We start from the raw sequence: 27,988 nt of genomic DNA, 5'->3' as shown, positions 1-27,988 counted from the left end.
ACTGTGTCCCTCCTGGTGTTGAGAAGGTCTGCCAGAACCCTGCAATTGTGACCAGGGTGGTGTTAATGGACTTCAAGTCCTCCCTGATCCCAAGGTAGTGTTCTTCCTGCAGCCGCTGGGTCTCCTGAAACATGGTCAGTACTGTTGCCATTGTCTCCTGGGAATGATGGTAAGCTCCCATGATGTTGGAGAGTGCCTCGTGGAGAGTGGGTTCCCGGGCCTGTCCTCCCCCTGTCACACAGCAGTCCTAACAGCTTCCCTGTTATCCTGTGCCTCTGTCCCCTGAACCGTGTGCCCAGTGCCACTGCCCTCAGGTCCCTGATCGTCCTGTTAAGTGGGGTTTCCTGGGTTCCCTGTAGTGGTGGACACACTGCTGTTTGACGTGTCCTGGGGACAGAGGTATGGGCCCTCTGGGTGGGTGCAGTGGTGGTATTTCCTGAGGGGGGAGGCTCTGTGGTGGCTTGTGCCAGTGGCAGGGGAACCGACTGTCCCGAGGTCCCAGATGGGCCGGGCTAGTCATCTTGATCCAGGCATGCAGGGCTGCTGTCATCACTGTAGGCCTCTTCGGTGGGGGGACTGGATATGTCTGGCTCCTCCTGTCTGGTGACGTTCGGTAGGGGTCCTGTTGGGGTGTAAATGCATAATTATTGTATCTGTGTGTGCCATCGTGTTCAATGGGTGAGTGACCCTCTAGTGCTTGCATTATTGGCTTGGTCCTTGTGTGATTGGTGATTTTGGGGCCTGGGTGAGTCTCTGTACTGGACATGCTTGGGTGAAGGGTGCACATGCATTGGTGTTACATGCAGGGCTTGGGTTTGGGATGTGTGGGTTGTGTTGGTGGGGTATCTGTGGATTGTTGGGGTGATGGGTGTGAGGGTAAGAGTGGGAGTTTGTGATGGCATGCAGGTGGGGTGGGGGGGATAAGGTAGTACAGATTTGCCTTACCAGGGTCCAGTCCTAATGCTACTCCTGCAAGGCCCTCAGGATGCAGTATTGCCAAGACTTGCTCCTCCTATGTTGTTAGTTGTGGGGGAGGAGGTGGGCGTCCACCGCCAGTCCTCTGTACAGCAATCTGGTGTCTGGAGACCACGGAACGCACCTTCCCCCGAAGGTCGTTCTACCTCTTCCTGATGTCATCCCTAGTTCTTGGGTGCTGTCCCACTGAATGTCTGCTGCACCTGTGATCCGAATAGCTGTGGCTCTACCCGGACGATTTCCTCCACCATGACCCTGAGCTCCTCCTCAGAGAATGTGGGGTGTTGTTGAGGTGCCATGATGTGATGTGGGTGATGTGTGAGGTGGTGTCTGTTGTGATGTGTGAGGGGATGTGTTGGTGTGTGTTGTTTGAGGTGCGTGGATGTTGTGTAAGTGATGGTGTTGTGTGTCTGTGGATGCTGGTGTTGTTTTAGGTAGTGTCTCTCTCTGGCCTGCTTTCACATTTCTGGTAGTAAGGGTTTGTGGGTAATGTGGGTGTATGTTTTATATTGGATTGGGTGTGTGGGTGTGTGTATGTGTATCAGGTGTGTGTATTTCAAATTGTCCAATGTGGTTGTGTTGTGTATATGTGTGTCTATTTTGAGCGCGGCAGTGTGTACGGCCAATGGATTGCCGCGTTTGAAAGTCCACTGCGGTGATTCATGGGTCGTGATAGTGTGGGCGTATTATTGTTGGCGTGACGGTGTCGGTTTTGGTATCGCCAGTTTATCACTGACCTTTGGTGTGGCGGACTTGTGTGGGTGTCTGTATTGTGGCGGATTCCGGGCTGTGGGTCGTAATACCTGTAGCGGAAATCCGCGGCCGCAGCGGTATGTTTGCTGTCTTCTGCACGGCGGTAAGCAGGATTTACCGCCAGGGTTGTAATGAGGGCCTAAATGTGTTGATGCATAAATAAGTGAGCGGATACATACATGTGTGATGGAATGGCTATGTGAACATGTACTTATAGAAGGACTTAGTGAATTGACGGAATTGAATGCTTGGATGAGTGAATGAGTTATTAGCATTATGAGGCGAGTAACTGAACACATGGATGTGTGAGGAAATCAGGGAGTGAATGAAGTAGGGTATGCTTCTCAGGTTAGGTGTATGTTAGTGTTTCTGGGGTTGCTGTGCATGTAGCCATGTTTCCTGAGCAGCAGTGTACATTAACATTCCTGAAGCTGCATTGTATGGTTGTGTCAAGGACCCGACTGGCTGTTCTGTCATTCTGGCATTTCCCAGATGTTGTGCCCGCCATGGGGTGCTTTAGGACCCCAATGGGCTGCCATGACCAAAGCACGGACCCCTAGTAGTTGTGGCTCATGCACTACAGGGATGGTTTGAATTTTTTGCCATAACTGACTTTGATTTCAAGTCCAGCCTTGCTTGTGTTCTAGAGGTTGCATGGTATGTTGGTGTTTGTCATGTTTTAATGCATGCAAAGATTCCTGGGGTAGCAGCCGTGTCCTTGTTCACAGCGTGACTGTGAATGCCCAGGTTGCTAAGAATGCTGTACTGCTGTAATGACAGCATATTCTCCTGCTCCATGAGTCGCTGTGTCCTCTTGTGTTCTTGGACTGAAGTATTTTGTGCTGATGGTGTCACAATATGCTCTGTTAGTACGTAGCCTGTGCTGATGGTTACTGGCTACCACCACTGACACTCATTTCAGTGAATCAGGGCTCTTGTCTGCCTCCAGTACTCTCCTGGGCTCAATCGAAAATACCCCTGTGCTGCCTTTGCTGCCTGTCATAAACTATGTTCATTATCGTTTTATTTTTAAAGGGCGGGCCATGGTGATGACGAGCACAGAGAGGTAGTGAACAGCACTCCCCTCAGTGTGCATGTGTGTTTGGCTGGCCGTCTCGGGCCAGCCAAACACAATTGCGCACTGTGCTCTCGCCAACCCTGCACTGTGTTGCTGGTTAGGGGACAGCAGGCAGAGGCTCCCAGTCTTCCTGGGAGTGCCGAGCTAGGGCACTCCGGCCACTACTAATGCTGCTTTCTTGCTGCCACCAGCATGAGAGCAGTGTTGGGATTAGCCGCAGGTAGGCTGGGAGCCTGTGCCTGCAGTGGAGCCAGAACAGCGGCGCAGAGGCAGGGAGTCAGGCAAGTTTTTATTTTTATTTTTAATTTAATTTTTCGGCTTGACTTCGTCTACCACACCCCTCTCCACATGCCGCCCACCTCTTTTTCACGCCATGTGCAGCAACAGTTTTCTTGTTTCGAAATGGGCTCACATGTATTAGTGTCAGATTAGACACTTGGAAGTACAAACTCCTCTGGACACGTTGCCTTCACCTAGAGGTCCCAGCATTTATTTGTTTTTTAGTTATGTATGTAGCACAGAATTAGCTACAAGGAGAGCAGAGCGCTTTACAGAACACAAGTTGGTGGGGCAGAAAACAAGTCGCAGTTAACAAGGGTCCAGCACCCAACCTTCAGTAATTGGGATGAGAATTATACATTGAAAATGATTTTCTAAAGCAAAACGTAACTATTTTAAAAAGAAACGTGACATTTTAAAAACAAAATTGTTTTCAAACCAAAAGTTGCCACTTTGGTTCATCGGAAAACTCACATAACTAGGGCGCACTGACGTGTTCTAGGCAGACTTTTACACCTTCACAAGACGGAATTTCTTGTGTTTACCGATGAAGCATTACTTTTCTTACCACACCCACCCCTTCCAAAGACCACCTGGCTGTGGCTGGCTGTGGGTTCCTGGGTGAGAGCTTTGTTGTTCTGAAGTGTTGGAGGGGCTTGTGATTCATTTTTCAAGGGACTCAAAAGTGTGATAACATGTGTACGCAGGTACCCCGAAATTCTACTGAGTATTCCAAACCATAGAGGAAGCATCCAAAGAGGGAGTGCCATTTAACTCCAGCGAAAAGGACAGGGAGACCTTTCTCACCCTCTTTCAGCCCCACCATTTTAAGGTTCCTTCTGCAGAGGTAGGGGTGTCTTAGACTCACATTAGTGAACTAAGCCTAAAACAAAGATCAGGGAAAAGTCCATTAAAGAGGATAGATTTTCCAGGGGATGATCGAGGTTGGTTAAACCTTTCACACTGATTGGGTACAGCTGTGGGAAGGTAGCTGCAGCATTGCATACTCACAGTGGTTCTCATACATGAGTTTTCCAGGCTGTTTCCAACTTTCCAGTCACTCACAGAATTTGTTTTACAGCACCCTTAAGCAAACACTCTTTTCTGCTTGCTTTTCAGGTATTTAGTGGAATACAAGGGCAGCCCTTCTGTACACACTTAGTGATATCTTATCTTATGTGAATAGTGTCCTGCTAGACACTCTGGCCCATATTTATGAAAAAGTGACCCATTAGAGCTGATCCGCCACTCTTTCTGCGCCCCCCTTATCAGCACCTAACATCATCATGGTTGCACCGTATTTATAATACGGCATACCATGGCGGTCATTAGTACAATAGCATCAACATTTTTTACGCTATTGTGGTGCTTTGCTACACTAGCGTCAAAAATGTTGACGCTAGTGTAGCAAACTGCAGGTAGGCCCATAGGTTTTTATGGGTGTGTCATTTTAATGCCCACTCTGAACTGGTGTTAAAAATGACGCTAAAAATGGAGCAGTGAAATCTGTTAAATATTACTGCATCATTTATGGGTGTGTCATTTTAACCCCTTCGCTGCCAGGCCTTTTCCCCCTCCTGTACCAGGCCTTTTTTTGAGCTATTTGAGGCAGTTTGCGCTTAGGCCCTCATAACTTTTTGTCCACATAAGCTACCCAAGCCAAATTTGCGTCCTTTTTTTCCAACATCCTAGGGATTCTAGAGGTACCCAGACTTTGTAGGTTCCCCTGAAGGAGGCCAAGAAATAAGCCAAAATACAGTGAAAATTTCGTTTTTTTCAAAAAATTGGAAAAAGTGGCTGCAGAAGAAGGCTTGTGGTTTTTCCCCTGAAAATTGCATCAACAAAGGGTTTGCGGTGCTAAAATCACCAGCTTCCCAGCTTTCAGGAACAGGCAGACTTGAATCAGAAAACCCAATTTTTCATCACAAATTTGGCATTTTACTGGGACATACCCCATTTTTAAAAAATGTTGTGCTTTCAGCCTCCTTCCAGTCAGTGACAGAAATGGGTGTGAAACCAATGCTGGATCCCAGAAACCTAAACATTTCTGAAAAGTAGACAAACTTCTGAATTCAGCAAGGGGTCATTTGTGTAGATACTACAAGGGTTTCCTACAGAAAATAACAACTGAAAAAGAAAAATATTGAAATTGAGATGAAAAAACAGCAATTTTTCTCTACGTTTTACTCTGTAACTTTTTCCTGCAATGTCAGATTTTCGAAAGCAATATACTGTTACGTCTGCTGGACTCCTCTGGTTGCGGGGATATATAGGGCTTGTAGGTTCATCAAGAACCCAAGGTACCCAGAGGCAATAAATGAGCTGCACCCTGCAGTGCGTTTTCATTCTATACCGGGAATACAGCAATTCATTTACTGAAATATAAAGAGTCAAAAATAGCTATCAAGAAAACCTTTGCATTTCCCAAATGGGCACAAGATAAGGTGTTGAGGAGCAGTGGTTATTTGCACATCTCTGAATTCCGGGGTGACCATACTAGCATGTGAATTACAGGGCATTTCTCAAATAGATGTCTTTTATACACACTCTCTTATATATGGAAGGAATAAATGTATAGAAAGACAAGGTGCAATAACACTTGTTTTGCTAATCTATGTTCCCCCAAATCTCCCGTTAAAAATGATACCTCACTTGTGTGGGTAGGCCTAGCGCCCACGACAAGAAACGCCCCAAAACGCAACGTGGACATCACATTTTTTTAAAGAAAACAGGTGTTTTTTGCAAAGTGCCTACCTGTAGATTTTGGCCTCTAGCTCAGCCGGCACCTAGGGAAACCTACCAAACCTGTGCATTTTTTAAAACTAGGGACCTAGGGGAATCCAAGATGGGGTGACTTGTGGGGCTCTGACCAGGTTCTGTTACCCCAAATCCTTTGCAAACCTCAACATTTGGCTAAAAAAACACATTTTCCTCACATTTTGGTGACAGAAAGTTCTGGAATCAGAGAGGAGCCACAAATTTCCTTCCACCCAGCCTTCCCCCAAGTCTCCCTCTAAAAATGATACCTCACTTGTGTGGGTAGGCCTAGCGCCCGCGACAGGAAATGCCCCAAACAGCAAAGTGCACACATCAAATTTTTTGAAAGAAAACAGAGGTGTTTTTTGCAAAGTGCCTACCTGTAGATTTTGGCCTCTAGCTCAGCCGGCACCTAGGGAAACCTACCAAACCTATGCATTTTTGAAAACTAGAGACCTAGGGGAATACACGATGGGGTGACTTGTGGGGCTCTGACCAGGTTCTGTTACCCAGAATCTTTTGCAAACCTCAAAATGTGGCAAAAAAAACAAATTTTCCTCACATTTTGGTGACAGAAAGTTCTGGAATCAGAGAGGAGCCAGACATTTCCTTCCACCCAGCGTTCCCCGAAGTCTCCTGATAAAAATGATACCTCACTTGTGTGGGTAGGCCTAGCGCCCGCGACAGGAAATGCCCCAAACCGCAACGTGCACACATCACATTATTTTTAAGAAAACAGAGGTGTTTTTTGCAAAGTGCCTACCTGTAGATTTTGGCCTCTAGCTCAGCCGGCACCTAGGGAAACCTACCAAACCTATGCATTTTTTAAAACTAGAGGCCTGGGGGAATCCAAGATGGGGTGACTTGTGGGGCTCTGACCAGGTTCTGTTACCCAGAATCCTTTGCAAACCTCAAAATGTGGCTTAAAAAAACACATTTTCCTCACATTTTGGTGACAGAAAGTTCTGTAATCAGAGAGGAGCCACAAATTTCCTTCCACCCAGCATTCCCCCAAGTCTCCCGATAAAAATGATACCTCACTTGTGTGGGTAGGCCTAGCACCCGTGACAGGAAATGCCCCAAAACGCAATGTGGACACATCACATTTTTTGAAAGAAAACAGGTGTTTTGTGCAAAGTGCCTACCTGTAGATTTTGGCCTCTAGCTCAGCCGGCACCTATGGAAACCTACCAAACCTATGCATTCTTGAAAACTAGAGACCTAGGGGAATCCAAGATGGGGTGACTTGTGGGGCTCTGACCAGGTTTTGTTACCCAGAATCATTTACAAACCTCAAAATTTGGCTAAAAAAACACATTTTCCTCACATTTTGGTGACATAAAGTTCTGGAATCAGAGAGGAGCCACAAATTTCCTTCCACCCAGCGTTCCCCCAAGTCTCCCGATAAAAATTATACCTCACTTGTGTGGGTAGGACTAGCGCCCACGAAAGGAAATGGCCCAAAACACAACGTGGACCCATCACATTTTTTCATAGAAAACAGTGCCTACCTGTGGATTTTGGCCTGTAGCTCAGCCGGCACCTGGGGAAACCTAGCAAACCAACGCATTTTTGAAAACTAGAAACCCAGGGGAATCCAAGATGGGGTGACTTGCGGGGCTCTGATTCTGTTACCCAGAATCCTTTGCAAACATCAAGATTTGGCCAAAAAAACACTTTTCCTCTCATTTCGGTGACAGAAAGCTCTGGAATCTGAGAGGAGCCACAAATTTCCTTCCACCCAGCGTTCCCCTAAGTCTCTCGATAAAAATGGTACCTCACTTCTGTGGGTAGGCCTAGCGCCCACGAAAGGAAATGGCCCAAAACACAACGTGGACACAACACATTTTTTAAAGAAAACAGAAGTGTTTTTTGCAAAGTGCCTACCTGTGGATTTTGGCCTCTAGCTCAGCCGGCCCCACGGGGGGCAGAAATGGCCTAAAATAAATGTGCCCCCCCCCAACACCCCCCCCCTGGGAGCGACCCTTGCCTACGGGGTCGCTCCCCCTGCGTGACATTGGGGCCAAAAAACAAATCCCCAGTGCCTGGTGGTTTCTGCCCCCTTGGGGGCAGATTGGCCGATTTTAGGTTGATCTGCCCCCAAGGGGGGCAGAAATGGTCTAAATACAATTTGCCCCCCAGGGGAGCGACCCTTGCCTAATGGGTCGCTCCCCATCTCTAAAAAAAACAAACAAACAAAAAAAAAAAAAAAATTCTTTTTTTGCCCTGGCGCCTAGAGGTTTCTGACCCCCCTGGGGGCAGATCTGCCTTATAATAGGCCAATCTTCCCCCAGGGGGGGCAGAAATGGCCTAAAATTAATTTGCCCCCCCAACCCACACCCCCCCGGGAGCGACCCTTGCCTACGGGGTCGCTCCCCCTGCGTGACATTGGCGCCAAAAACAAAATCCCCGGTGCCTAGTGGTTTCTGCCCCCTTGGGGGCAGATTGACCTAAAATCGGCCAATCTGCCCCTAAGGGGGGCAGAAGTGGTCTAAATACAATTTGCCCCCCCAGGGGAGCTACCCTTGCCTAATGGGTCGCTCCCCATCTCTAAAAAAACAAACAAACAAACAAAACAAAAAAAAAAAAAAAAAATTGCCCTGGTGCCTAGAGGTTTCTGCCCCCCAACTGGAACTGTAGCCTTGGACGAGGTCACCTCGTCCAAGGCACAGAACAGGTTAATGCCCGCTCTGAACTGGTGTTAAAAATGACACTAAAAATGGCGCAGTGAAATCGGTTAAATTTCACTGCATCATTTATGCTGGCCTCTTAGCTTTGTCCAGGTGTTCAGTGAGGGATATGATGAGTTGTGTGTCAACCACGTATTCCTTGGTCTCTGACGATGGCTGCAAGCGGAGCCATGTAGATGTTGAAGAGCGTTGGGCTCAGGGAGGATCCCTGAGGGACTCCGCAGCTAACGTCTGTTCGTTTGGAGATGAAGAGTGAGAGCCTGACTCTCTGTGTTCTTCCGGTGAGGAAGGAGTGAATCCATTACAAGGATTTTCCATGGATTGCTGCGTCGGGGAGTCTGGTGTATAAGGTGCTGTGGGAGACTGTGTCGAAGGCGGCTGAGAGGAGAAGGAGTGCTGTGGTGTGTCAGCAGTCGAGGAGTGTGTGGATTTCATTGGTGGCTGCAAGAAGAGCTGTCTCTGTGCTGTGGTTGCTTCGGAAGCCAGACTGAGAGGTATGCAGAGAGTTGTTGTCCTTGAATTGTCGCAGCTGTGAGGTTATGGCTTTTTCCAGGACTTTGGCTGGACAGGGTAGCTAAGAGATGGGCCAGAAATTCTTGACCTCTGATGGGTCGGCTGTGGGTTTCTTCAGGAGAGGGCAGACTTCGGCATGTTTCCAATCATCAGGGAAGGTGGCTGTTTTGATAGAGTAGTTCAGTGTCTTGCGGAGTTTGAGACAATGGCTCTGTTGTAGATATGGTGAGGACAGGGGTCTGTGGAGCTCTGGAGTGAATGCTGTTCATGATAATTTCAGACTCTTCCGTGGTGAGAGTGGACCAGCTGTGGATGGTTTGGGTGTGTTCTGGGGGGCTGGGTCAGTCGTAGGTTCTGATGCTGGGTGGGTTCTGTGGGAGAAAGCTGTCATAGATGTCCTTAATCTTGTAATGGAAGAAAGTGGCCAGTTTGTCACAGAGGTCTTGCGATGGGGGGGATGTTGGTGGCTTCGGAGAAAGGATTGGTGAATTCGTTGATAACTGTGAAGAGTTCTCTTGTGTTGTGCAGGGAGGTGATGATGCGTTCACGGAGTGCAGCTTTTTTTGCGTTTTTGATGAGTTGATGATGGGTGGCAGTGGCAGCTCTGAAGGAGGCAAGGTCTTCGCTGGTTTTGCTGTTTCTCCATTTCTTCACTAGGCACCTGCAGGTGCATTTGGATTCTTGGAGTACAGTGGTGAACCAGCTAGCTTTTTTTTGGGATGCGCTTTGCCGAAGTTGATTGGAGGGGGGATAAGAAGTTGGCACATTCGGTGATCCAGGAGTTGAGGTTGCGTGCTTCTCTGTTGGAGTCGTCTGTCGGTGTCGGGGGTGATTTGGCAAAGGCCGTGGTGAGTTGCTCGTTGGTGATTTTGTTCCTTTTCCTGTGGGGTGCCCTGGGGACGAGGAGGCGGCTGTTTGGTGCAGTGATGGCAAAGTATAGGGAGTGATGGTCGGTCCAGTCCGGGGTGGCGATATTCTTGATGGTAATCCTGTTCTGAGCACTTTATCGCTGATGATTAGTGCTTAAGTGAAGGTGCTCTTCCTGCTAAAGTTGGTATGATTGGCTTAAATCTAATTGGCACATTTATTTTACCTGTGAATCCCTTGTACAGTGGTATCCCTATACCTAGGGCCTGTAAATTAAATGCCACTAGTGGGTCTGCAGCGCTGCTTGCGCTACCCACTGAAGTAGCCTTTCAGACCTGACTCAGGCCTGTTAGCGCAGGGCCTGCGTACGCAGTTTACTGCCACTGGGGCCTGGCATTCAAATTTACTTGCCAGGCCCAGAACTCCCCTTTAACTACATGTAAGTCACCCCTAAGGTAGGCCCTAGCTAGCCCTATGGGCAGGGTGCTAGGTATGTGGAATGCAGGACATGTGCCTGGTTGTGTGGCCTGTCCTGGTAGTGACAAACAGCCTTTTTGGTTTCTCACTGCTGTGAGTGCTGCCTTAGTCATAGGATTGCATTGGAAATGCCCTGCCTTATGACTAGGGGGCATTGTCTGATTTATGAGCGGTAGCAAAGGCAAGTTTGGTATGGTTGTAATGATAGTTGGAAATGCTGCTTACTCGTGTAGGTGGATTTTTTATTACCATTATAGAAACGCCACTTCTAGAAAGTGAGCATTGCTCTGTGCTTAAAACTCTGGTGTTTTGCAGCTTGACTCCAATCCACATCTGGGGCAGAGGGACAGCTGGGCTATGCGCTTGCTTTTCAGACAGCCTTTACACAGGGAGGGTGACGGTGTTACAGAAGTTCATCTGCAAACTGAATGGTCTTCCTGGGCTGATAGAAGGGGAGGAGGGTCACACCTGCATTTGTAACGGCTGTGCCCTGGCTTCACATAAAGGGCTTGTTTACCTCCAACTGATGTCTGGAGCCTGTACTGGAGGAGAGAAGAGGACACTCCTAGAACCAGAGTTGTCACTGGTTTGAACCTCTTCTCCCCCCTCAATGGAAATTCTTTGCAAAACTAAGTAAAAGTACAGGGGACTTTCCCCTATGTAGTGTGCACAAGAAACATACTTGGAACTGGACACTGAATGCTGTTGGAGGAACGCAAAAGGAACCGCCTCGGACTGCTACTGCTGTGCTGACCTGTGACTAGGAGAAACTGTCACTGACTGCATCCCCCTTCTGCTGGCCTGTTGTTGGGCCCTGCAGCCCTGTGCTTTACTTGCGTCCCCAGAGGCTGGGTGCAGTGGCTCCTGCCCTCTGCAACCTTCGACTTTCTCTTAGTTGTCAAGGCGCATGGAGTAGCGCTCTGTCTGAAGTTGGTGTCGTGCTGTGAAATAGCCCCTGAGGACAGTGGAGGGCTGGTGGAGGAGTTCGGCAGGGCCAGGAGACCCCAGCCCGCAGGGACCACGGGCCTGAAGGAACAATGCTCGGTCTCCGGAGGACGCCAGGGAGAAATCAAAGGCCCCCGTCCAGCCGTGGAGTTAGAAAACGGGATGGCCCTCCAGCAAGGACTGGGATCACCCATCCAGATTGCCGCTCCTCCCAGTGCAGCACCAAGTGACCCGAAGAGCAGGACGTGGGAGGGAGATAAGGGTAAGTCCCCTCTTCCCCCAATCACTGCAAGAAAAGCATGATGCGCTGATCGTTGCCTCTTGTTTTGTTTTGGGGTTCCCCTTCCCCGTGAGTGCTGGTCTTGGCCCCCGGGATCCCTGGGGACAATAGGCCTCCTGGATAGGCCGTTTTCCCTAGGATGGGCCTTTCTTAAAGAACTGAGGGTGTTCATACACAGGTTAGCACATAAGGAGCACTGGGGGCCCACCCTTTCCTTTAACTTGGCCAGGGAGGGTTCCTGGTCAGGACCATCCTTGGTGTTTGGGTAACCCTTGCACAAGAGGACTGGTGTTGTATTGTACATGACCTTTTGGTGACATATGTTCTCTACAGTGTACCTTTATGATTTGTTATGTGTTCTCTGATGTTCCTTTTATGGGCATTTATGATGATTTTAGGACAAGTGCATTTCTTTAGTAATGTTGTCCTGACTACTACTTATGTTGCAGAATAATCAGTAACCTATGTGTTCTAGATGAATGCTGCTGGCTTTCGCAGAGTAATAGTACTAGGTAATGTTCAGACAACTGCTTAGGGAGAAGGGTATTACCGACGTGTTGTGTTTGGTCAAATGATGTTGTGTACAATACAGTTTATTGTTATGTAAATTGGTGTTGTGTTTCCTTTGTGGTGGGGATAGTGCATCACGTGTGCTGTGTGTGTTGTGCAAACACTATACACATTGCCTCTGGGATAGGCCTGCCTGCTCGTGCCAAGCTACCAAGGGGTCAGCAGGCGTTATCTTAGGTGTGTAACTCCCTTGACCTGACCAGAATGGGTGGGTTCTGCCTGGCTTAGTTGCATACCCTAGCCAACCAGAAAGCCGATTTCTAATAATGACACTAAGGCAGCACTAAGACAGTGCAAGGGGCTCTTAAATATGCCCCTCTGTCTGTTGGGCACTCTGTTCGTGCTACAGATAACACCACAACAGCACCTTGTGAATGCGAATAGCCGTGCTGAAATGGAACAGATGGGTCTTCAGAAAAAGGCTAAGAGTGACAGCACTGACTTTCCACTTGGCAAGCCTAGGAACTGTAGAAAGAGAATGTTCTTAGTTTCTACCTGTAGTTCTTACGATGATGTCAAATGTTGATATTGTGGTGGAGATACTAGCCTAGATAGTAGAAATATTGGTCCAGGTTTCATAATGCTTCACTCATAAAGGTCCTGCGTAAATAGCATGAACTAATGGTACAACATCAATAGCTCATCCAGTAAGTAATTTGGAACCTATATCCACCTAACAAATTCAAGCTATCTTCTGGAGCTCATATCTTTCAGTAGACCAGAAGTCCAGTTACTTGAAATATACAATTTTGTACTAAAATTAACGTTAGATTCCAACATCTCATGAATGGGAACAGAGGAGTTTGGTGTGTTTGTCAGTTTCATCCTACCTGGAGAGTTGGTTCTGACTATAATGCTGCTGATATCTGACTACCAGAGAGCAACGTATTCTATATACCACTCCTTTTTTATCCTAGCCCTCTTATCCTTGTTAAAGGGGTGATTTGGAATGGATTCTCATCCATGCCCATATGTATTGCAAAACCCATACTGCTGTGTGGCAGGAGTTGCATGTGCAAAAACATGTTCCTCTACAAGTTCTATAGTTCATGTCTAAAGTTTTTTAAAAATTGAGCTCAGGACATTAATTATTTCCACTAAACAAAGAGAAATCTAGGTGTCAGCAACTTCCATGTCGAAAAGATGATGAGGAGAGAATCTGCCCACCACCATTCTTAAAGTACTGTTTTACAGAGAAGACAGGACTTATCACAATCGTTGCTTGCTTCTCTTGAGTGAGAAGTGCGTGTCACTGGGCAATTATGTGTAACATGAAACGTGTGTTTTTATTTGTAGCTCCTTTGCATACTCTGGACTCCAAGCAGAGAAAGAAAGAAAGAAAGAAAGAAAGAAAGAAAGAAAGAAAGAAAGAAAGAAAGAAAGAAAGAAAGAAAGAGATTGGAGAAGGGTGAATAAAGAGAAGGACAGAGAGAAGGTAGATGAGAGGTGGATGGAGACATAGATGAATGGAGAGAATAAAGAAGAGATGAATGGAGAGAATACTGAATGGTTGGAGAGAAAAGTTTGAGTGGTGAACAGAAAGAAGGAAGGACATTTAGTATTGAATGATGGATGGATGGATGGAATAGTGGACAGTGGCTGGATGGCAAGAAGGAGGGGTAGATGATGTACGGAAAAATAAGGAAGCAAAAAGCCAAAGAATGATGAAGGGAAGGAAAGAGGGCTTAAAAGAAAGACATAGAGAAGGAGGAAAGGATGCAGAAGACAGAAAAAATATAGATGAAGTAAAAAAGAACAGAAAGGATGGAAAGAAAACAGGTAAGCAAGATGAAAAAGACAGAAAGAAGTATGGATAAGAACAAAAGAAGGAAGGAGAGAAGGAAAGTGAAGAATATTAAAATTATCCTAGGGTGAGCAGTCTTCGAAACTGTTGCTGCGGTCACTTTTCTCATCCACTAGCTCACAGCTGTTTGGGTCATGGTTAAAATTAGGGGGCATTTTATTTTACTTGCTACTCTCTTCTGATGAATTTACTTCTTTCCTGAGAGAGATGCCAAGACAAATTCCCAAGAACAGCATAAATATGCAAACATCTAAAGCCTTGTCCTGTGTGAATGGCAAACAACATTTTGGAGCGTTGAATTAATGTGTTGTGTCAATAACGTCATTGGCCAGGCAAACACTAAGGGTCTCACTTACGAGGTCCTAGCGATACTCTGAGCCATCGGAGCATAATTTTTTTAGTGGCACAGTGTGCTAGTCCTTATTTACAAGGCCACCTTGTGTGGCTTTTCATGGCCTTGTAAACAGGGACCCCTTTCAGGCATAACACTGTATGAAAGGGGTGTTCCATGGGTGTTGCTCGGGGTGTTCACATGAAACAACCATGGAGCCGGAAGGAATCTGATGCATTCCCATATTTAGAAATCTAGGAATGCTCAGATTCCTACGCCACCTCAGAGGTGGTGTAACAATGGCAAAACGGGTAGCAATATCTTTATTTATCCCCTGCAGCACACATAGAAACAGGAAAACACCTCTCGTAATTGTGTTTGTGCAGGAAGGTGTCCCTTCCTGCACAAAACAATCATCCCCACAATGCAGGCACCCTTGTACCATGGTGCAAGGGTGCCTGCATTGGTGCTAGGCAGCAATGTGTGCATCAGCACAGGGTGATTGGACAGAAATGCACCATATTTTGTAGGTACTGAGCATTTCTGCGCCTTCGTGGTGGCTCGGGATGTGCAGCAAGGCACTTCCTGTGCTGCCCTGTGCAGCGGGCCTTGTAAATGAGGCCCTAAAAATACTGTGTTTGAGTGACTCTAATCTTGGGCTGGCGTTGTGCAATTGTATTTTGCATGAAATTCATATTTAAGCCAAACCTACCACTGCAAAGTTTCTTCATACAGTCGCGTCCCAAAAGTCAATCTCTTAATATGTGTACATTTTCATGAAAATTACACACATACACGTGAGAACAGCACACAGTTTCTGCTTCTGTTCACTGTTTGTTTGCACCAGGGCAGGACTGGGAACTAAAACCAGCCCTGGCAATTTTTGTCAGGCCAGCCTCCATACTGAATATAGCGAGCAAGTGCAGTAAGTGAGCTTGCTCACTGCAAGGGGGGTTTGAGGTTTCTCCCACGAAATATCCTAAACAATTGCAAAAATATTGAGTTTTACAACACATTTTTCATGATAGAGCCTTATCAAGTCATTGAATGAATAGATGTAGATTGGAGACAGGGCTGCCAGGGTCAGTAAATGAACAGATGGATGGTGAGGAAGGTGGATTATTTAATTAATTAAAAAATTAATAGCAATGAATAAAGACTTTTAGCTACATGGTGCAAATGGTCTCAATATAATGACCAAGGGTGGAGGCTCTGGTTTTTATTTTAGCTTCTGCATTCAAACATCATGCACCTAAAACTCTAATATCATAGGTCCTTATGGAACATACATCTGGATGTATTTAACATAGTGCACTTGTTTAGCATCTCAAAGAATTACATAAAGCTCTGATGTAAAGTGGGAGGGAAAACGAGGCAACTATGTAGTGGCTGAATTGCACAAAAACTGTGCAACAATACAGGCCCCCATTCGACCACACAACGTGATCCTGGACATTTACTACTCTCATAGTGCACCCCTCACCCCTCGCCATCACCATATAAGAGCACCACAAAACATGTCATCCCAGGGTACATGTGGCACAAAGCAACAAAAAAAACATGTAACTGCATTCACAGCAACAGCATAGGCCACGCACAGGGGACAAAAGAGAATTATCTCTCAAGTTCACCAATAGCAATGTCGCAAGGGCAGTGGTCGTGGGGGCAGACATGAATGTTTCGAGCTCATGACTAGAATCTATCACTTCCAACAGTTGCCACCAGTGGCGGCCGGCAGCTTTATGAGGGAGGGGGGCGGGTGGGAAGCACACACACACACACTCATTCTTTCACACACAGACACGCACGCACATCCATTAACAACAATCATAACATTCAAACATGCATGCACCCACCAAACATTCTTTTAAAAGTTCATTCACACACATATCTTTCACACACACACGCATGCACGCACGCACATCCATTTACAACACTCATAACATTCAAACATGCACGCACGCACCAAACATTTATTTTAAAACATCACACACACACTCATTCTTTCACACACACACGCACATCCATTAACACTCATAACATTCAAACATGCATGCACGCACCAAACCTTCCTTTTAAAAGATCACACACACTCATTCTTTCACACACACAAGCATGCACATCCATTAACAACACTCATAACATTCAAACATGCAGGCACGCACCAAATATTAATTTTAAAACATCACACACACACACACTTACCTTCAGTTTCGAGGTCCCAGGAAGGTTGGGACTGCTGCCTTCCCCCACCTTAGGTCAGCCAATGAGGGAAGGCAGAAGTCCCAGCCTCGACACAGAGTGGGATGGAGTCAGTGAGACTGCTGACCCCACCCCACTCTGTGACGAAGTGTCACTGATTGACACTCGCCCTGGGCGCTTCTGGGCTTAAACCTGAAGCGCCCAGGTCGAAGTCAATGGGTGATGCTTTCCTCGTCACCCAGGGGAGGGCCCCGAGGCACCTTTGCTGAGCCGAGGAGGTCACGCCCATAGGAGCGGTGACCTCCTCAACCCAGCAAAGTTCAGCTCAGGGAGCCTGGGGTCTGCGCAAATCGCGCATGACTCACTCCTGGCTGTCTGAGCTGGAAATGAAGAGTGTCTGTCAGGCTGACCTTTGTGCAGCCTGACAGACACTCTTCATGAGGGGCAAAAGGTGAGGGGGGCGTGCCCCCCTACTGCCCTAGAGGAGAGGCCACGCCTGGTTGCCATCTAGGGCAATGAAACAACCTAATACAGCAGACTTGAAAGGGTTGCAAAGATCATGTTGTAAAGAAATACACTGTTTTGAACTCTGAAGAGTATCATATTTTCAGTGGACTCTCTGAACCAAGCAAAATCAGACCCCTCCCTCCCAAAGCCCTGAAGGTCAGCACTGCTGGTTATATCGTGAAGGAGACAGGAATTACTCACAGCGCTGAAGGTAGGAATCAAGGCCTGCCCATCACCGTCAATAAAACCGGTCCCCACCACCAGTAAATAAGCCCGTCAATCCCCTGGGAAACTGCCCAGCATCTGGTAGTGCCAGTCCGGGCCTGGTTTGCACCTATTTTTATTTTGGCACTAGTATTCCACCCTAATCCAGCTCTTAATGACTGTAATTGATCTGGCTATACATGGTAACTTAGGGGTGTTAACATTGTTATTGCTCGGTTGGACCCCCGTTACATGTATTATCAGGATATTCAGGCTTCAGGAAACAATGCTGCACTTGTGTCCATTTTCAGTCCAGAAATACCTTTGTAGTTGAAAGTGGATTGGTGTTATAATTTGCATTACTTTTTGTGGCTTTGCGGCACACAAACACTCAGACACATCTTTCATAAATCAGGACTGAAATGTATGTGGAGAGAACAGTAAGAGAAAAGATATATTAGAAAATCGCATGAACAGAAGAGAAAGAATAAACAAAAAGGAGAGTTCGTGGCGAATGTAAGGCCAAGGACACGAAAGCTCATTAAAGATTAAAACGGGAGGATTATTTGCTAGAAACTCTGCACACATTTACGACAGGCAGTTCTCTGCACAGGGAACACGACTTCACTGCAGTAACACTTAAAACTAAAGCTTGGAATTTAACGGAAGATCTCGGCGCGGAGGCTGGGGTGATAATTGCGGTGCCACAGTGATAGGCATTCATACAGGTCCAAGACCTATAAAACCTCGCTTCAGCCGGCTGCTCGTTTTATGGGATTCTAATTGCTTTTGCAATTCTGGCATTCGACATGGGCCTATAAAACTGAATTAGATTATTTGAAAAACGTCCCGTCCTCCGCCTCACCCTGCCCCTGACATCACTTATAGGCAAAATTGTTCACTTAACCTTTGGGTGGACTAAATTATTCACACTGGTGGGTGAAAAGTCCACTGAAGTGACTCATTATAGGCCATCGCCTGCAGCTGGGCCTATAACTCTAGAAGAAGGCTTTAAAACAACTGGTATAGAACTAGGCAGTGGACTATCATGCTTTAGTAGCAGTACTGTTAACCGTGCGTTAGGTTTGGCCACTTATACTTCAGCAGAGAGCTCTGGAAGCCTCATTTGAGGGAGGGAAATTGAGCCTGAGCAGAGCTCCTTTTGGAAAGAAATGGCACAGAACTGTGAAGCCAACGCTAAGCAGGAAGCCTTTGGGAGCTGCTGCGGATTTAAGGCTCGGTCGCTGAACTTTGGACTCTATGGGCCTGATTTATACTTTTTTAGCGCCGCATTTGCGTAATTTTTTTAAGCAAAAGCGGAGCAAGCTACATAATTAAATTATATTTTGTAAGATTGCGCAGCTTTTGCGTAAAAAAATGACGCAAATGAGGCACAAAAAAAGTATAAATCAGGCCCTATGTTATCGCACTGTGGGCCAGATTTACAAGGCCCTTTCGCCACCGAAGCGTCACTTTTAGTGCTATAGTGCATTGCACCATATTTATAAGGAGGCATTAAGCCACTTTTTCTGGCTTAACGCCACCTTGTAAATAATGACCCTTCCAACGCAGTTTTCTGCGGCAGAGGGGCATGCAATGGGTGTTACTGTGGGCCTTCCACGGCAACACCCATTGCTTTTGACTCTGCCCCAGATTTATGAGAAATCGTAAATCTGTGGCAGCGCCAAAAACTAACACCACCCCAAGGGTGGTGTTAGCAAGGCACAACGAGGAGGAATACTTGTATTCCTCCTCTCTTTTGCTTTTTCTATGCGTGCTGCATCTGCAGCACACATAGAAAGAGCAAAATGCCATAAATTATTGTTAATGTGCAGGAAGGTTTCCCTTCCTGCACATAAACACTCATTCAAAAATTACGATTTGGTACTTCTATGTGTTCTGCATTCTACAGCACACATAGAAGTGCCAAACCTCCATTGTAGACTGTTTATGTGCTGGAAGGGACACCTTCCTGAACATAAACAATCTGTCCCTTCAACGCAGACACCCTTGCAATATGGTTCAAGGATATCTGCGTTGGCAGCCAAATTTAGCACCAGCACATGGGGAAACACAGGGGTGCGCCATATATTTGTAAATACGGCGCATCCCTGTGCTTCAAAAGTGGCGCGGTGCTGCAAATTTTGTTGCAACACCGCTCTGCACCACTTTTTTTGTAAATCTGGGCCTATGGACCCTGTGAGCCTGCTCAGACATTGGGAGGTAACTGATGTTTAAGGCTGAAACGATATCCCTTTTGCCGCTGTATTACGATCCCTTTATATCCTATGGGAGTTGTAATACAGTGGACAGGATATCTGTCACGTTTGTGACAGAGTAACCCATCAACCACACTCTAGATCAGGTCCTAAATCTCACTGTCCTGTGCCTTGTGCCCCAACCAACGTAAAAATACAGGGGAGCTGTTCAGACAACACAAATAAGTGTGGGAGCTGACAACTCTAATGAGACTTTTAATTATTTGATTTTTAACCTACTGTTTTTATCAGAAGGTTCTTATAATAAATTGTATACATCTAAACAATATTTATTCTAGACAAGTTGAGCAAGTTGAATTCAAGTAGGCAAAGAAAGGCCTGATGGACGAATACACCATGGTTACCATTTCACAAAATACCCACACAAGTTGGGTGCTCAATTACATTTCTAGCTTTCTGGCAATAGGGGCATAATTAGTGCTTGAACATGAAACACCTAATCCAATATGCCTCCGTCCTTAAAAGTGTCTAGATATTTACTTCCCTATCAATCAAATCAATCAAATCAATGTTGGTACACTACACACTCGTCTTAGTACTTCTTGTATCCCAGACCCAGATATATTTACTCTAGAAAATCAATTACAAGTCCACATTAAATCAGGCGAATCACAGATTATTTTGGAAGCCGGCCAATCAGCTAGTGATGACAATCTAAGAGTCTAAGAAATAGCTGTTTGATGGTTTATTGATTGAGTATGTAGGCGATTCGAACCAGGATGGTGCCTGAACTATGAACTATCTTCTAGAGCTACCCAAGTAAAACTACGTCCATGAAGTGTATCTGGTCTGTTTACACACATGGCAAATAATAATACAGAAATTTTTGTTATCTTTATGATTTTGTGTATCTACAAGAAATCTGGAAACTAACTGATCTTTCATTCAAAGGTTACTGTACTTTTAACATTATAGTGTAGCCTTCTTTAAATGGTTGCCCTAAAGATGGCCTCTTCACATTGATAATTCCTAGGAACCATTTTTAGCTCAACTTTGCTTTCATGTTGTGCGTACCGATGCTACTGTATGATCTACATCAGCTTAATTCCTTCTAATTATTACATGTCTCACATCAGTTAAGGGAGATCAAACTTTATCACTTCAGAAAATAATTGAACTTCTTCATTATTCTTAGGAGAACATGTGTCATCCTACAATTATAATTAGAGATGACTTCAGTTGTTTTTATTTGGTTAAGAGGAGGATGAAGATTTATGTTTATACAATAATTGATGTGAGATTGCCCCCATAATAATCAAAGACGTTGCTTAAGTTCCAAAGGGCTTTATAATGATGTCTTCAATTTATGCCTTTAACTGGTAGATTCTTAATGGACCAACCTGCTAATATTACAAATATTTCCTCCATGAACTCTAATACAGTCTTAGGTCATACCTGGGTGAACAAGTGGTATTTAAATTAGACTTGAAAAATTTCTATAATATACAAAAATTCACTAATGATCATCTCCCCCAACAAGTTACTATTGGTTGCAAAAAGATTATAGTCGAATTAGTTGAAAGGACTCTGGCCATCTACAAAATCCCATAATAATTATGTGGCAAAATGGCCCTCAGGAAATGTGGATAACATTTTAAGCTGCACTAATAGATGGGCTGAGGGATGTATATTCTATGAATTTAGGGATGTGTTCCTTTACTGGGTGCACATACTTTTAACTAAACGATCATCTAGAACAGCAGTTCTTAATCAGTGGTCCGGGGCCACCTGTGGGTCTGCAATGTCTACTCACAGGGTACATAGTTGCTTAGAAAATTTAATATTATAAACAGATTAATAAAGTGTATAAATAAATGAAGAAGCAAACAAATTTGAAATATAAGGCTAAAAACTAAGTTGGATCCGCAGATTGATTAACAAGAGCAGTGCAAGTGCATCAAACAGAATAATATATGGACAATAGGGGGCCTCACTTGATTTTAGAAAAGACCCTACCTTCCCATTAAAATTGAACATTTTCTTTTTTATATTTGTTTGTGAATTAAATCAAATATTTAATAATTTGTGAATTTGTTTGGTTAATGCTTGTGTCTGTATTTTTGCGTACTGTTTTGCAATTCAAACAATTAGGATTGCTTAGGCTGGCCATGGTCCCTGACTTCCAGTAATTACGAAGCAGGATTCCTCAGATTCCATTAAAGATTCAATTTGGGCCCCAGGATTGATTAGCGGGGTTCCACAGAAGACAAAAGGTAAAGAACCACTGATCTAGAGTATCACCCAGTAGATGTTTCGTAGCTGTCTGTGGAGTTGCTTATTCCAGTCTCGTTTCCATCACAAATTTTCAAAAAGTAAGATGCTATGATCTCATGCTGTCCCCGCTCAAAACAAAATGCATAAACTGACATGGTACAAAGCCAGCTTGTAAGCAGCAAAACAAGTACAAAGTTAAAATGAAACGGTGAAAGAGAAGTTATCAGGAACATAAATGGGTACATTTATTGGCTATCTCCAAAAGAAACAATATTATAGCCTTCTGGTGAGAGGTTTCTGGATTGGTATTAACAAAAAATCACGACCGGACATTCAAGTAGCCAAACACAAAGGTCAAGCTTTAATTGCTGTTTTATGAGGGAGCGCTATGTTTCTAGAATTTCTTAATGTGTTTCCTACTCACAATTGGACAGGTTGTGGATCAATGCAACTGAAATTCAGATCTTGATTTATTCCATAAATTATTATCCAGCTCCAGGACAAAAATGGACCTACAGCTGTTGTTATTAAATCAAATAGATGTTGACAGTTCTGTTTGAGAAAGTGCTAGTAATCGTAACCATTCCCATTTCTTGGCTGAGTAGCATATTAATCAGTATTCCTATGGAAGGGTTTAGAACTGAAACTGAAAACTGACATCTTATTACCATGCTGTGCACTGAGGGAAAGGTTTTTGTTAAATTGTTTACAAGATCCCTCAAAGACTGGCTATCCAGAAAATTGATTTTAAATCAGGCACAGCTTGGATTTGTGGCTAAATGCAGTTGCTATTACTGTCTAAAGGGCCTTTAATATAATAATTATCAGACCCTGTTTGGGGGGACGTGGGGCAAGCAGGGACTACTGGGCCTCAACAATGGGGTTGGTGTGTTTGTCTCAGATGTCCCTAGGTACAGCTCTGCAAACTGGACCCCTACAGCACTTGATTCAGTGGTAGTGATGGCAAGCAGTGACTGGCTTCTCAGGGAAGATAGTATGTGGTGCTTGAGCTCAGAGCTCAACAATCATTCGACAGTGCAATAAATGAAAGCCCAACAAAGTGCTTGATTTTCAAAAAATAAATTCACACTTTATTGCACTTCAGTATAGAATACCACACATAAATATAGTCTCAGCACAATGAAGTGTCCGGGGTGTTGTTAAGCAGGGCTGTGCCACTATCCACCCCCCTGCACCCCTTCTGCACAATCAGGATAAGCATGATGATGGCCCAGATGCATATATCTTCTCCAGTGTGCTTAAGCTCAGTTTCTCAAAGTCCAATGTTTACAGTTTCTTGCTACCTGCAGAGGACCAGTCTTTCAGATAGTTGTCCAGCTACATCTTGCTGGAGGTGGGAAGCTACTGGCAACTCTGTCTGAGATCTCTGCACTGACTGCTAGTAGCCCTCTTGGAAAATGCAAATTAGGTGGTCCTGCTCCTGTGTGGTCCCTGGTGATCTTTTTCAGCTTGAGCAGATGGGGCAAAGAACCCAGGTGAAGGCTAGATCATGGTATGAAGAGTTTCTGAGATTCCATGGGCTCAGTGTAGTGATGCCTGGATATGGCTCTGTGCAGTCATTTTACTAGACAAATCTAGGATGGTTCTAGTCTCTTCCTGAGTCTGATGTACAGCCTTCACCCACAGGTACGCATTTATTATTATGGGTGCAGCTGGTACAGGGTCTTTCACCTGACAGCCTCTCTTGTAATGCCACTCCTTGTGACATGTAAACAAGTGCAATAAAGAATCACATAATTTGTGCTTTTAAGAACTTTCTTGTCCTCCATTCTCTGCTTTTTGCTGATTTTTTGTAACTGAATTCCCTTTCTGCTTAGGTCATTCCTTGGAGCCTTGGAATTTCCCTTTGGCCCTTAAGCTCCAGTTGGAACAAGTCTGTTGAGAATTTGTATCTCCCTTTATGTTAGAGACATACTGCTCCAGCCCTTTATTAACTCCACAACATGCCTTGGATCCTTTTCTGTCACATTTCACAGGTATTACCTAAGTGTGGGAGAGCACTCCTCCTTGATTCTCTCTCTCATTATCAACTAGTTAAGAGCATGAAAATCCTTTGCTTCCATCCCTCTCACTCACTCACTGACTCACTCACTCACTCCAATCCCACATCATACCATGAATCAAAGTATCAAATGGAACAACATCTGTTCTCTTTCATTTTTTAAACATCTGAAGATACTGAGCTGGCTTAAGACCAAACGACCTGCTCAAAACTTCCTTCATTCATCACATTTTATACGCTTAGCCACAGGCATTCTTCCAACGACAGCCAACATCATGAACAGCATCCTCTCCGGACCCCCCTCGGATCCCTACCCGCACCACATATGCATCAGAGCCAGAGCATCTATCGCCCCAGAGCTCCGGAACACAATCAACTGCTCCATCAACACGGGCACCTTCCCCTAAGACTGGAAACACGCAGAAATATGCCCTCTCCTGAAGAAACCTTCGGTCGACCTATCAGAACTAAAGAATTTCTGGCCCATCTCTCTGCTACCCTACACCGCCAAAGTACTGGAGAAAACAATCCACCCACAACTACGGAATTTCATCGAGGCCAACAACTCCCTGGACAGCTCCCAGTCCTGCTTTCGCAGCAACCACAGCACGGAGGCAGCCCTCCTGGCAGCCACCAATGACATCCGTTTACTCCTAGAACGCGGCTACACCACAGCACTCATACTCCTCGACCTCTCAGCAGCATTCAACACGGTCTCCCACAGCACTCTGCGCACCAGTCTCCACAACATAGGAATCCGCAGAAGAACCTTGGAGTGGATCCACTCCTTCCTCTCCGGGAGGACGCAGAGAGTCAGACTTCTGCCCTACTCTTCCAGACCCACAGGAGTCAACTGTGGAGTCCCCCAAAGATCCTCACTGAGTTCCACACTCTTCAACATATACATGGCCCCTCTCACTGCCATTGTCAGAAGCCACAGTATGAACATCATGTCATATGCCGATGACACACAACTCATCATTTCCCTAACCGATGACCCAGACATGGCCAAAGGGAACTTCCACTCAGGAATGGAAGCCGTCACCACCTGGATGAGAGAAAGCTGCCTCGAGCTCAACTCCAACAAGACTGAGCTCATCATCTTTGGAACTGCCACCTCAACTTGGGACAACTCCTGGAGGCCCACATCCCTCAGCACCCCCCCTGCACCTACTGAGCACACTCACAACTTAGGAATCATCTTCGACTCCTCCCTATCCATGACCCGCCACGCCGGCACCTCAACTAGGACCATCAAAAAACGACAACTCATCCAGAAAGCAACCACCAGACTCATTCTGGACCTCCCTCACCAAGAACACATCTCCCAACACCTTAGGACCCTCCACTGGCTACTGGTCGAGAAGCAAATCACCTTCAAGCTTCTCACCCACACATACAAGGCCATAAACAACGCAGGACTAGCCTACCTGAACTACTGCGTCTCCTTCCACAACCCCACCAGATCCCTCCGCTCCACCCAGATGGCCCTAGCCACCATCCCTCGTATCCACAAAACCACCGCCGGAGGACGATCCTTCACCTACACTGCAGCAAAGAGCTGGAACAACCTCCCCCTGCACCTCAGACAAAGCCCATCACTCACCATCTTCAGGAAGAACATCTTCGGATGAGGCCCCTCCCCTCCGCACCTGGAGACCCTCCTGGGTGAGTAGCCACACTTAACAAATATTGATTGATTGATTGATTGAATGACTCAGTGGTGTACCAAAAGCCTCCAGAGCCCCTGTGGTGTGGGACCTTAGCAGAGTACCCTGACCTGAGAGCCCTGGGGTGATTCGAGAGGAGAGCCCGTCCATGTACTTTACACGGGCCCCCTCAAGTTATGTTACACCACTACAATGACTGACTTACCTTCTACGGCAACACATTAAAGTGGCTGCCTGACACACATCATTCAAAGCCTGAGCAACATCTCAATGCCCAAAATATCTTGCCCTGCCACATACATGTTCAAAACCTTTTTTGGAAACTTCAATCTTGGCAGGTACTCCAGTAGAGTTTTACGTGGAATCATGTTTCCCATATGTAGCTGTATGAACTGCTTCTGTGAGCTCTTCTTTTTCAAAGCCATCCTCTTTCTCTCCAGTTTTCTCTCATGTTCCTTTTCCTGCCTTCACCTTTCTCTTTCCCATTCCTCAAACTATTGTTCCTCTCTTCATTGACACATTCTTCTTGTCTCTCTCTCTCACCCATTCTTCTTGTTCCTGGGTGTGATCCTCAGCTTCTCCCTCACTAACTCCCTGACCTTCACATTTTCCTCAGCCTTAGCTTTCTAGAGATCCATCAGCAAGATCAGGGTCTCAGCTAGACTTAACCTACCGAAGGAAATAACACACGGAGTGGATGACAGTAGTGTCTTAGAAAATGATGATAGTGATTGTATTAAGAAAACCTTAGAAGCAAATTGGGTGATACACTGGGTGTGACTGGAGACAACTTCTGCTAAGAGGTCTGACACAAATGCACTTACTAATAGGCTCCTGACAATTGCCAAGAGTCCATCACGGTTTCTTCCTTCCCTGTCCTTGTTACTGGTACCCCTCTACCCCCTATCTAACACAGATTCTGGAACTGGTCCTGATCTGTACTGGTTGTACTTTGTTTCTGAAATCACAACCAGTTTAAGCAGGATGCTACTACTTCCACCAATTTCAGACCCCATTCTGAGGGTGAGTGAGGCAAGCAGGTGCTACTTCGTCTTAACAGAGGGATTTGGGGTTATTTGCTTCTGAAATACCAGAGTCTATCATTCTAAGGCTATGCAAACTGGGCCAATTTCTACCTCTTCAGCACTTGACCCTTAGTGGTAGCGATGGAGAGCAATCACCATCTTTTTTAAGGTGGTAGTACGGATGTGCTCATGCTTAGCAGTCAACAACCATGTAGCAGCACAATAAATGAATAATCGTTCTCCTTGAGTGCACTTGGTCTGAAAAATTATTTACACAAAATCACATCTATTACCTCCACTTTGCATATCATTGCGAAGGAAAGATTTGAGCACTGTCAGTTGGACAAATTGCAATCAGCCCCATTGTTGGGCAGATTGGCAACTTCCTTTGTAATAATGAAATGCAAATCCAGTTACAAAGATTTTTTGGATTATATCAACCCATCATCGATTAAATCTATACATTAAATTGAGGTTAGGAATCTTACCATTAGCTCATTTTATCGACTAAGGGCGAGTCAAACTAAAGAGACTAAACAATTCCTGTACCGCTTACCGAAGACAAATGTCAAGATGGATTGCCTCTCTTTGTCCTCTGCTGGGTATAAGATCCTAAAAGGATTTGCAACTTTGATACTATTCTCTATGTGGTTTTCTGTTTCAAAATATCTGGAATCAATTTGGCATGTGAGGACAAGAGTCAGCAACCCGCATCATGCGTGTAAGTCATTGATTATTCTGTGTAATGTATTTTAAGGGAGAACTTGATATATTTTTAATCCAATTTTAACTTGTGTTTTTATTTGTGTATTTTAGGTGAATATTTATATTATTAATATGTGTTTTATTATGATGGTTTATTGATTTTATCCACTCTGACAAATAAACAAAATGAATAACCATCCTAGTGCTTGACGTTCAAGGAGGAAAAATGCCCCAGTGCACACTGGAACACAACGCTGCAGCAAATAACCGCGGCTTCCCAGTCACCAGGGACAAAAGTGAATCTGTGTAAGGAATCTCCTGGTACACAAAGGGTCCTTTCCAATTGAATATAGTTTTACTAAATACGTGAAGAAAGCATTAATTCTCGGAGTAGTCCAACTCTCAGAAGAATATTCACCATTAAATTCTATGGGCTAGATTTACAACAAACTGGCGCAGCGTGGTGCTGCGCCAAAATCAGCTGTGCTGTGCCAATTTTAAAACGCAGGGATGCACCGTATTCACTTCGAATACAGCGCACCCCTTTGTTTCCCCCACTCCGGTGCTAACTTTAGCTGCCAGCGCCAACGCAAGCATCCTGGCACCATAGTGCAAGGGTGTCTGCATTAAGGGGTATGATTGTTTATGTGCAGGAAGGTTTCCTACATTGGCGATTCAGCACCAAATCGTCATTTCTGAATGATTGTTTCTGTGCAAGGAGGGACACCTTCCTGTACATAAACAATTATTCATGGCCTTTTGCTCTTTCTACGTGTGCTGCAAAATGCACGCATGGAAAAAGCAAACAAGGAGGAATAAAAGTATTCCATCTTGTTGTGC

General features: G+C 45.4%; 1 protein-coding gene across 1 annotated transcript in view; it reads left to right on the top strand.

The window, feature by feature from the left end:
* The window catches only part of LOC138259739 (uncharacterized), a 53,031-nt gene extending 28,876 nt beyond the window's left edge, over positions 1-24,155 (top strand). The window contains exon 6 of the mRNA XM_069207632.1: positions 23,922-24,155. Within this exon, the coding sequence (XP_069063733.1) occupies positions 23,922-24,155 (234 nt within the window). The remainder of the gene's footprint in view (positions 1-23,921) is intronic.
* The last annotated feature ends 3,833 nt before the right edge of the window (positions 24,156-27,988 follow it).

This window comes from Pleurodeles waltl, chromosome 9, assembly GCF_031143425.1.
Source record: "Pleurodeles waltl isolate 20211129_DDA chromosome 9, aPleWal1.hap1.20221129, whole genome shotgun sequence".
Classification (NCBI taxonomy): Eukaryota; Metazoa; Chordata; class Amphibia; order Caudata; family Salamandridae; genus Pleurodeles; species Pleurodeles waltl.
This window is presented reverse-complemented; position numbering and strand designations above follow the sequence as displayed.